Source organism: Aythya ferina, assembly GCF_964211825.1.
Source record: "Aythya ferina genome assembly, chromosome: 4".
In the NCBI taxonomy this organism is placed as follows: domain Eukaryota; kingdom Metazoa; phylum Chordata; class Aves; order Anseriformes; family Anatidae; genus Aythya; species Aythya ferina.
In genome coordinates this window covers 35,100,440-35,112,562 of record NC_140300.1, presented here as the reverse complement: position 1 = coordinate 35,112,562, position 12,123 = coordinate 35,100,440, and the positions used below count along the sequence as shown (strand labels likewise).

The 12,123-nt window shown below is 41.8% G+C and overlaps 1 protein-coding gene across 1 annotated transcript in view; it reads right to left on the bottom strand.

Annotated features, from left to right (window-relative positions):
* Positions 1-6,174: 6,174 nt before the first annotated feature.
* Positions 6,175-12,123, bottom strand: part of FAT4 (FAT atypical cadherin 4) — a 142,315-nt gene continuing 136,366 nt past the window's right edge. The window contains exon 17 of the mRNA XM_084518475.1: positions 6,175-9,622. Within this exon, the coding sequence (XP_084374601.1) occupies positions 7,752-9,622 (1,871 nt within the window). The 3' untranslated portion in view covers positions 6,175-7,751. The remainder of the gene's footprint in view (positions 9,623-12,123) is intronic.

Sequence of the window (12,123 nt, the reverse complement as noted above, 5' to 3'; positions counted from 1 at the left end):
ACTGGGGGGAGGGAGAGAGGTTGCTAATCCCTTTTCCAATCATGGAGTCTTGCCAGGGAATTTGCAAGGTATTAATTGCCATATGGAAAGCATGTTCATGAATGTGTACATATGTTGCTATGTATACACACAAGCTTGTGTATGTATGAGTAGAAATGTCTTTGTAGAGACAGTTTTAGTTTTAGTCGACATATTTTGCAGGCTACACAACAGTTGCTGACCACACACACCTGAACTGTTGCCTTGTGCGTGCTGACTGTGGAAATGGGTTTGTCCTTTGAGGGTGGAGGTTCCTGAGAGAACACAAAGAAATTCCATCCCATTTGGATCTCTCTTTCTCCATTCTTTTCAGTCTGGCACGTCTTTTCACACTGAAGTTTCTGATCTCCAGTGACTACTGCTTTATGATTTGGCCCTGAGCTATCTCCCTTTCTTTTGACAATTTTAACACAGCTGTTGACACAGAGTTATCTGCAATAGTGCCTGTCATCCTTGGGACACAGGCAGAAGTCTGTAGAAGACTGTAAGACAGAAGACTGTAAGGACTTCAGCTTTTAGTTGGTATGCTGTTGAGATTTGTTCTGACTCTGGAATAAATTTTGGGATGTGGGGCTTTTATCTTGATTTTCTTCTAGTTGACACCTTTTGATGACTCCCTGAAATGTTCTAAGATTTAAATTAAACTTAAATGCATTGTCAGTAAGATTCTTGTTTACCAATGGTAAGGAGGACCTATTTCTACTCACTCTCTGTCTCTCACTAGCTGTGCCTTCTGACTGTAAGAGTGAGAGAGAAAAACAGCATCTTTCTGGATTCTCATTTTACCCTGTGCCGAAAGCAGAGAAACAGGAATATTGTGTAAGACAGGGGATGATGTAGAGCTGCAAGAAGCCACAGTGTGTTCCCTAACAGCCACAGAGAAGAGGCAGAGCATGCCACTGTTTGACTTGCATAAGGCACTGTACAGGGTATTGCCATAAACAGCCCTTCATGAGTGCTGAGCTGAAAAAAGGCTTAAGGAGCTGGAGCCAAGTTGGTGGAAACTTCTGAAAACTGCGTCCCACAAAACTTAACACTTCCTTGGAACAACAGATTGAGAGCCTTTTTCCTCCCTGCCAATAAATGGCAAATTAGAGTAACAAAATTCAGTCATTCATGTGGTATCACTACAGTCACCCCTGGGAACCAGCCTTTCGCCTGAGTCTGGGGCACAAGATAGCATTACTCGTGATCTTGCCCTGAATTAAGGCTTTTGAAAACCATGAAGCATGTTTGTAAGAGCCTCAGGCTCTGGGTCTGAAGAAGATCCCAGATGAGGCCTGCAAGGTGGCCAGCTCTGACAGACACCTCGCACAGGTTGGCTCTACACTGTCCCTGCTGAGGGTGTTTCACCATCAGCCGATTAAATGTCAAGCAATTTTCATCATTAGTAATAAGCATGGATGCTGATATTTTCTCCCCAGCAGAGAATGCAATCAACTGAAATGCCCTGCGGTTTTGTTTTAGCAGGTTGCCAAACCTTTTGGCATTGCTTTTGTAGATTCTTCCCCACTATGTTTAGAAGTTGTTGAGAAACTTGCCTGCTACTATTACAGTGATATTATTCATTTATTTTTGTAACATGCTCCTAGATGAAATGCACATGGCCATAAAATTGTAGAGTGGTTCTGTAGCAGATTTCCTTTGTGAAGGCCCTTTACAGAGATAAAGGTACTTTATAAAAAACTCCAATGTAGAAACACTCTATCCTCTGCTGACTATCCCCATACAGCAGGATGCTGAAACCTGGGAGTCACTTGGAAAAAGAGAAGACTGTAAAACTGACTAAGAATCCAACTTAGCTCAGAAAGGATTGTGCAAAGCTTGACTTAGTAGAAGGTGAGGTTCATACAAAGTATAGGAAAAGCAAATTGAGTGTAAATATCCAAATATTCAGGAAAAAAAAAAAAAAAAAGGCTGTGATCACTGGCAACCTGAACACATGCTGTCAGTCACCCTCATTAAGTGCCACTTACAGGAAACCAAAGTGAGAACGTTGGGATGAGCAATGCACTGACTTTAAAGATCAGAGGGAAGATCGTTGAATGAATATGTATATGGACATGGAAAAGGAAAATGATGAAAGGGGGAACACTTACAGGAGAAAGCATAGAGAGACCAACCTGTTCACTTACTTCTTCCCTCAGTTCTACTGAAAACATGGGAACTCTTTTTTTTTTTTTTTTTTTTTTTTTTCTGATTCCTCTTTTTTTTTTCTCATTCCCCCACCCAAATTTCAATTGAAAAGATTAGTTAGAGTCTTTCATGGATTTCAGTTAAAAAAGTGGTTTTTACATGGCAACAATTTAAAACACAATGAAGGCTAATATAATTTCAATTTTATGCTTAAGAAATATAATCTACAATACAACAAAAAAGCCATTACTTTTAAAGTGGCACAAGAGATTATATGTCTGTACAGTAAAAGCACACAATACATCCTATTGTCTCAGGCATACTTCAGCTCCTGTTGGAGCTGGGTGGCAAAAATTAAATATGATCAATGTTACAAAGAAGAAACGTACAAAATACAGTAAATTTCTGTAGTGAAACTAGGATAACTTAAAACAGCCAGTAATCATGGTTAATTGTTGTTGGTTTTGTAGCACAGGCAGGAATGAGAATCCAAGGCCATCTGCCCACTACTTTCCTAATGCAGAAGAGAAACTGCAGATTTGGGACAGTGAGGCCAATCCTGTTCTCCCTGTCTGAGGAAGAGCATCAGAGCTGGGATCATCTTAAGGTGCCCTTTGTATTCCTTATTTGTGCCTCTGATGGACAGATCTTCAAATGTTTCAGTGCTAAGAAAGGGCTGGTGCCCCAGCACAGCATGTCTCTCCTGCTTCTTTCTATAACAACCAGAAGGGGAACTGGAAGATGCTGGACTTACCTGGAATCACAGGATGGCTTAGGCTGGAAGAAACATCTAGAGGTCATACGGTCCAAAACAAGGCCAGCCTTGATGCTGGATGAGGTTCATCAGCATGTTGTCCAAGCAAGTTCTGAGTACGTCCAGTGACAGGAATGCCACAACATCACTGGGCAACCTCTCACAGCACCTAACTATTTCCAGTGCCAGAATAGTTTTCATTATCATTCAACAGAAATTTTCCTTTCTGCCATTTGTGGCTCTAGTCCTTTTGCTCTACACCTCTGAAGAACACCTGGATACATCTTCCTTTGTTGAAGGCAACTGTGAGATCTCCAACTCCTCACTAGCCCAAGCTTTCTTATTTACAGGCCGAAACAATACATCCCCAGCTGGATTTCACACTGCTAACCAATACTTTTTGAGTTGTTGGCCGCAGTCTGCAGTCATATTCATAGTCAGCTTGTTGACATGGGATGTTTTCACTAGAAGGATGTGGGACTTTATGTTACGTGTTAATGTATTGTGCCTGTTTTTTTTTTTGTTTGTTTGTTTGTTTTTTTTGTGCGTGTGTGTTTGTGTGTTTCAAGCTGTATAACAGATGAAAAATATTTGAAAGTTTTGAATCAGACAAATCTAGATTTCACATCTTTTAATAATTTAGGAGCCAACCAGAAATTACAGTTATTAAAGACTGTTGCGTTTTCACTTTCATAGCTGTGCAAGTGAATGCCGAGTAAATGTGACATACTCCCATCTATCTTTATCTGATTAATCACTATGAGAAAACATCCCCATCTGAGATGACAATAACAGATTAACTCTAGCCCTCTAGAAGAAGCTGAACAGTGGCACAGCTCCCTTCCTCATCCCACAGGAAAGAAACCAGAGTTTGTAAGCTCCTAGTGGCCAAGCAATAGGCAGTGGGAACAGAGACATATTAATCCTACTCCTCCCTGAGGTTATAGGCAGAAAACAGAGCAAACCTCCATGCCTGAGCCCATGTCAGTTCATGCAGAGTAGTGATGGGAGACAGTCCTAGTCCCCCATGCATGGGGTGGGGAGCTTACAGTTCTGTGCAACAGGGGTACCCTGTTCTGCCCTGGCTTCCCAAAAGGCTGGCTGCATGGCATGCTCCATCACTGAAACTGGACACAAACTCAGAGCTATGGGGAGACACGGAAAGGACTTTATTCAAAAAGACACAGGGCTGAAGAGAGTACAGGAATGATCTCCTTGACATTTAACTCAGTCATTAGAAGAGTGATTAAAATAAGAAACTGGGAGATATAAGGAGTCTTTACCTGTAAGAGTTACATTATACACTAATTTTACAGTGCAGCCATTCTATTTTTCAAATATTCAAAAATATTTCAGTACTCATTGTGATTTTTTTTTTTAATGTGTAAATTACTGCAGCATTTTAAATTTAAAATATTTTCTAAAGTGTGCTTTAATACAAATTTTTTGATCATGCAAATGTGTAGATGTTATACCTGGAGTGATGTATGTACAACATCCATTAATCGGTCTTGTCCTATGCAGCTGATGGCAGAAACCATCAACCATGTCCTGCAAACAGTCAAGTAATAGTACAACTTTAACCACAGTACAATCTTGCTTGACTGCAGAAAGACTAGTCAATTAAAGTCACATTGCTGACATAAGATATATTGGAAAGCTCCTGGGCACTGAAGTGAGCAGTGCAGACTGTTTTCCTTTCCTGATATGTGATTTATAACGTCCCAGACTTTGAAAGAGTACCATGCAGTTTGGATGATGAAGCAGGGGAATTATGCAGCTTGCTCCTTACAACTTGAATAGTTCTGAATGACTGTTTCACATGATTCACTGGGAGCCTTTGTCTCATTCCCTTAATGAAGGAATTGAGACAGAAATGGATATATTTAAGTATCAGAAACATCTCTATGCTTTTCAGAAACAGAGAAACAAGGACATCAGCAAAACCTATAATTTTCTCTGTCAACATTTAGAATGCACTGCAACTCAATAAACTGCAAACTGTATTAAAGGTATGAAAAATTTTGTGCAAGGCCATAATTTTCCCTTAACAAAATTTTTTTGATCATCTCAGAATATTTAAGTGGCTCTCAATAATGTAGCTCTCAATATGTTTGGTGTTATATTTAAAAGATTTCATTTGTTAAAGTTTTCATGTGTTACTGAAGTCAATGCTTCAATGTGGTATAGTTTGTATTAAAGGATAATATTCAAACTAAACATACAGCTTTTTAACAGATGTTTAATTACAGCAGCTTCTCAAACTCAGAAATCATTTGTGGATCTCAGTTATTTCAGAAGAAACTACTTATATACAAATGATACAAATGTGTGCTACTTTGCCCCATTATCTTTTCACTGTCGTGGGGCAAGACATAGTTGGTAGCATTTTTACCTAAAGAGAGTATCGATTCCTCTTTGCTGGTTCCAAAACAACATGACCAAAAAACTCTAAAACAAACAAGTAACGGATAAGAAAACTTGTTATTCGTCTTCTAAATTCTTTTAACAAAATACCATCAATAAAAATGGTAACCTCAGAACTCACTTCTTGCTTGTACTGTAGCCTTAACTTCCTCACTGTTTGCATTCTCCAACAAGTTGTCTAAGTTTGATTTATTTTTTTATAAATATACAGGAATGCAGTTATTTATTGTCCAACTGCTGCTTTGTTACAGAAGAGTCTTGTTCTCACACTCATAACTATCCACTGGAAAGATTCAGGTTTGAATAGAGATAGAAGTCTTGATTAACAAATATAAAACTGGTTCCTATTAATAATCCTCTATGGACTAAAAGGCAGTTTTGTTATGTTCTTAGAACTCTGAAAGCAAACTTTGTATATTTTGACAATGTCACAATGCTGCAATACTAACTCTTCTCCATCTCCCTGAGAAAGGTGAAACCTGCTACTTTTTGAACCAATCAAGGCCATTCATGATGTAAAAGACAGATACACTGAATGCTTCTCTCACCCTTGGCAAAACTTGCCCCTTTGTGAGGAAGAACCCTATGATACTCGGCAGTACCTTAAGAAGCATGCTGGGCTGGTGCTGCCACTGTGCAGAAGGACTAATTGAATTTTTACAGTGATACTTGTGCTGCCTTCACTGTGGCTGAACACTGAACGTATATTTTACACCACCAACTTGCTTCTTAAAGTCCAGTTTCTGTAATAAAAGTTAATAAAAGTGAAGATCAAGGAATGAGAAATAGACACATGAAAGGTTTCAAATAACACACACTAAAGATTTTAAATAAATATTTTAATTCTATTATTGGCATTTACAAGTAGAAAGCATACAGTATGTTACAATTTTATCAAAATGTGAAAAATATGGATGTTACATAAGTAACAAATGTAAAAAAGGTATTTTTCTTACCTTCCCTGAAAGTAAGAAAACTATTCAGCATAGGAAAATATCGATATAAAAAACACAGCTTAGGTAAAAAAAAAAAAAAAAAAAATTGAAGTTTTTACACAGTACGATAGGTTCATCAGATCTGCATGAAGATGTAAGGACTTTGTGAAGTTCTACTTATCCTAAAACCTTAGGGAATTTGGGTCAAACAGTAAGCTACATTAATGAGTCTACAAGTAGTTTTCCCTCATATCTGCTCCAAAATGCTAGAGTGCAGTAATTTTCTATACAATAAATAATTCTTCAAAGTTTTCATCATAGAAAATCATATAATGCAGAAAATGCCACTCCAAAGGTCACAAAGGCTAGGCAGTGCTTTAATAATAATTATGATAATACTTATTATAGTGCTTTATAATGTGTAAGCACTTCAGATGAGTTAACTAATTAGTCCTCACAACAACCCTGTGAGGTAGGTGAGTGTTACTACTACCTTTCCAGAGTACAGATGGGACAATGGGATCTGGGGAGAAGCATGGGCTGCAGCAGCTGCACAGCTACGATGAGAGACCAAGAGATGTGGAAATGGAGTTTCTTTCCTCGTTCCCCTTGATTATGATGCTGTGAGCCAGGTGACCTGGCTGTGCTGTGCTGACATATGCTGAGCACTGCCCTTCCACTGGAAGCACTGAGGTGGGGCAGGCAAGGAGCAGGGTTGAGCATCCCCAAATATTTTACAGAGATTCAGAAGCTCTCACACAACTTTGTCAATTAAAAAATAAAAAACAAAATCCCCAAAAGAAGACAGAAAAGCCCCCAAACAAATTAACAAGCTGAAAAGAACAATATCTCCTAAAGTGCTGACCAGCTTGAGCTGCTTCAAGCACCTCTTGTATGGAATAAGACTTACAGCACTGTTGCCAGCAATTACTCAAGCTGATTTCTTCCATAATCTTTACATGTGAGCAACTGCAGGATATGGTAGCTATGTTTTCTGAGACACCTTACTACTGTAATTCCTTCATTCATCATCCTTCTTCCATGCACTTCTTAAGGAAAATTAAATCCTCAATACTTTTGCATTGTAAAGCACGTTAGTAGCTGGAGACAATATGCACATCCTTCACGATTAAAAAAAAAAATTAGTTCATTTTCAGAACAAAGCATTATTAATTTAAGAATCACAAACCAAACAATGGTAAATAGGAAACCCTTTTAAAAAGCTGCATGCCAAATATCTTGTTTCCAAATAGATTGCATGCAGGAGAAATAAATTCATCCAAGCATAATTAAATTAAAAATGTTTTAAGTCTCTTTCAGCAGCATAATGGTTATTATTTTCAAAGTCTCCTCCAACCAAACTGGCCTGGGGTGCGAATGCTGACCTTTCCTTTCCTACAACCATACAATGGTCTGAGTGTCCCGTGGCCTTGCCCTGCGGCAATACCTGGAGACAAAGCCTATACATACTGTTCTGCTTCCCCCTCTTTGGAAACAGGCTTCGTTGTACCACCTTTGCTGTCTTCACTCGCTGCTGCTGCTGCTGCTGTTTTTTCAGGAAGTGATGCCAAATCCTTGAAAACATCTACATAATGCCCGAAGCCCGGGCCCCAGTTCAAGAGATTGTCCCAGTTGAAGCTTCCTGCCTGCTGCCCCAGCTTCACAGGCAGGGAGCTCTCCCCGGTGCCAGCCGCCTGTGCCCCCACGGGCCCTCCCTCCCCTCGGCGGCCAGGATACCGCCGAGGCTTCAGCCTTGCACCGTAATTGTCCTCATCATCTGCGTCGGACTCGTTGACCTGGGATAATTTGGGCATCCTGGAGGTGTAGGCTATGGGCTTATCCCTGTCATACTCCATCTCGGAGCACGTGAAGGATTCGTGGGAGTCGCTGTCAGAGGAGGACTCGGGTGCGGGAATGCCGTCGGCCGGGTTCCTCGTCCGGGACAGGGGCCTTCTGCAGTCCTCCTCAGAAGAGGACCGGCCATGGTCGGCGCTGCAGATGCTGGGGTTTCTGGGGCGAGGGGTGTTCAGTCTCTCCACCTCTTCGATGGACAGCCCCACCGGAGGAGCAGACTCCAGAGGGATCTGCCCGATGGGCTGCTTCAGGCGGCTGCCTGGTCGGGAGCCGTGGCTCGCCATGGTCTGCGGACTCTTACTTCTCCTCCCCAGCCGAGTGGCGTAGTTGAAAATGCCGGGCTGGCAGACATCGTTGTGCATCTCCAGTGGGCTCCCTTCCCTTATGGCGAGGTGCAGCTCCCTGGCTGGGCTGTGCCTGTAGAAAGTGGACGACTTGGAGAAGGGCGCAGGGCTGTGCCGAGACAGGGGGTTGGGAGTAGGGCAGGCCGAGTGGCTTAAAGACGTCGTCCTCAAGCCCTGGCCGTACGACGGCTGGTACGTCAGGCTGCTGGCTCCCAGGGGCATGGGGGACTGCCGGGCAAAGCCCAGTGGGCTGTGCCTCTGGATGGAGAATTTGGGCGTGTGGCTCCGAAACTGCTTGTAGTGCTGGATGATGTCAGCGTCCGAGGGGGCAATGCTGCTGGCATTGTCAATATCATAGTGCTCAATTTCAGGCTCGGGGGAGGCCAGAGGGGCACTGGGGATGGTCTCTGTGGCATGAGGGATGTCGGTCTCATCGTAGATGAGATAGGGGTTTTCCCTTTCAATGATATCGGGTTTTGGGTTCCCTTCGGGCTGCTTCCTGACTGTCATGTCATCGCCGTAGGGTGGGATGTTGTCAGGGTCATCGAATGCCACGTTCTCGCTTCCTTTTTTCTTTTTCTCCTTTGTTTTCTTCTCCTCCTTCGGGGCCTTTGACTTCTTCCCTCGGCACTGGTTGCAGAGGATGAGGCTGAGGACCAGCAGTGCCAGCACCGTTGCGCAGCTACCCACAATGGCCGGCACGGCCCAGAGGGGCAGGGACAGCTCGGCAGGGTGTGGGGACGGCAGGCACACGTGGCCACCACTGAGCCCCACTCTGCAGACATGGCCAGGGCCGCAGGAGACCCCCAGGCACGCCACCACTGTCTCACACCTCCGCCCTGCATAGGCCTCGGGGCAGCTGCAGGTGAAGCCAGTGTGTGGCCCGGGCTCACAGCTGCCTCCATTTTGGCAGGGGTTGGAGGCGCAGGCGCCCGGCGGGACGCACTGGTAGGCGTACCACTGGTTGATGCACATCAGCTCACCCCAGCAAGGACTGCTGGCACAGACATTGGGGCCACGGCAGCCAATCTTAACCGAGGGGTCTGTTTTGGAGAGGGTTGCGAGGCTGTGCTTGCCGGTGAAGGGGAGGCTCTCCTCACCGTACTTGATGTAGGAAATGCAGCCGTCGAAGCCTAGGAAAGAAAGCAGCAGTCACTTTGGGATCTGGAGATTGAGCATGCACTGTCAGAAGACGCATAAGAAACTCTGAGCATTGATGCCATGCTAAAGGGAAAGCCTGCTATTGATCAGACTAGAAGCCTTGCAGTATGTGTTTTACCTCCTGGAACAAAAGGTAAAACAAACACACCGGCAACAAATTGCAAAACCCGAGGCCATGATGGAGGTGGCAGCTTTCTTTTGTGATGCTATATCAAACAGCATGTGGGGCAAATTGTGCATTTAGTTACTACACAAAGCCTCCTTACCTTCACACGTGCATCTTGGGTGTACTGAGCTTATGGTTGCTTCCCCACATTTTTACCTTCCACTGTAATTACTGTAGAAATATCTGTGATATTAAGGACATTGGTGTAATTTGGAGTAACTCCACTTGTTTCACCTGAAGGATGGACTGTTCAGATGTTTCACTATCTAACAATCTGTTGAATAATTTAGAGTACGGTGTACGAAATGTTTTCTTGCTTTCTTTAAATATTTCCTCTTGATTGTAATGACTATTTTGTTCATAAACTTGACGGTTCTGGGGGGGGTACATATTAAAAAGGAACTGAAATCTGCTTCTAAGCAAGAGAAGGTTAGGTAAAGGCTACTCATCCCTGGAGCTTCTGATGTAACTTTTATAACTTACAATTTTTTTTTTTTTTTTTTTTTTAATTCTGCCAAATCAGAATTCAAAGAGCTCAAGGCTTTTAACTTCAATGCTAAGATTTCAAAGCAACAGAAGTATTCTAATGTGAATAAACAAAATGTATTAAAACCTGCAATTAAGAAACTGAAACAAATGAATCTTGTTTTCTAGAAGCCCTGCAAAATGTTTGGCAGTTCCATTGCTTTGAAAGAACAGGCAAATGTTAGCAGAAGCCTACATACAATTCAAAATGTTGCTTTGTGTTTTAGAAATTATCTAAGCTGCACAGGAGGAGGAGCTACTGCCTGATTAGGAAATATGTACCTCAAGTTTGGAAACTGGCAATATAGTTCAAACGAAGGAAAAACATACTATGAAATGAAATGAAAAAATGTGTTTTGGGTAAAAACAAGTTGCCCACGCATAACCTCAACTTTGTCACTTGCTGAGCAGATTAGATTTGAGCTTTGCAATGCAAATTGATGCTTTGGTGCCTATAGCTTGCCTTTCTTACAGATAGGCTCATCAAAGGAAGTCTGAAGAACATTCTCAGATCTTTATTACAAAGTAGTTTCCCCTTAGAGCAAAGTTATCTTGCTAAAATATTAAGCAACCATTTTGGCAAAATACTATGCAATGAGATCTTTGGATTTTGCAGAAACATTATATTTTCTAAAAATATATCATTAAAGTAACTCAATTAATTTTCAATTCATAGACCCATTTCATTGAAGCTAAATGAATGGCTCCACTTATTTCAGTAAATAAGCCAAGAATTCAAATGGTTACTATAGGGAAACATCTTTTCCAATAGTATTTAATATCTTTCAAATGAATTTGAACAAATATTTCCTCTAATGACTTCATTCAATATATGTGAATGTTTTCCTTTTCTAATTTTCCCATATTTCTATAACTTCTTATCATCCACATGTAGAGAAACCTGTTCACAGCTGGCTTGGCTGTGCTAACAAAAAACATTAGCTATGATTTCCCTTGTGTTCTTTCCAGTTTACCCTTTCAGAGCTGAAGTTGCCTGTTGTGCTTCAGCTAAGCCTCCTGTCTTAAAGCGCTAGGAAGGGCACTGCTCACGGCAATACTTCTATGCCTCTGAATCTAAAGGGAGCTTTTCCCAAACTTCCCGTAGCTTAGTTGTAGTGCTACCCTGCCGAGGTGATGCAGTTTCAGTGCTGCAAGAGCCCACAGAGATGGATTATCCCCGGCCTTTGTGCAGTTGTGTGTGAAGTCTTTTGCCAGCCTAATAATTCTCTGTGTTCCTAAGAGTTAATCCTTTCTGCAAGGGTTTTAGTATAGTACAACCTAACGCTGACCTCTTCTCAGAGCTGTGACAAAATGGTATGCACAAATTTGACTGCAAATTATACTCCCAGGTATAACATGTGCGATTGCTTTAAGAAACGTGTTTCTTTCTCCTTAATTTCTGAGGGATGGTCCTTGGCATACCATTCACAGTGCCAGGTTTACAGGAAAGTAATATTTAAGACCAAATTTATCAGCTATTATGCTTCAGAAGTAATCTACAAGGAGCAGGAAAGTGCCGCTACTCAGTTTTGAAGCACTGCACTTGAGTGAAACAATAAAAAGGAGCAAATATTCCATGCATCATTAGTGTCAGGGGAAGTTTAGTTTCTGCAAATGTACTTCGTGAATGAGAGAATAGCCACTATGAATAGTAAATTCATGAATAGTTGTGGAAATCTCCATAAAAATGGCTAATGCAGAGATTAAAGTTATTAATATTGACTGTCCTGAAAGAGCAAACATACTTGAGTTGTATGAGGTGCCATTATGTATTTATAAGCT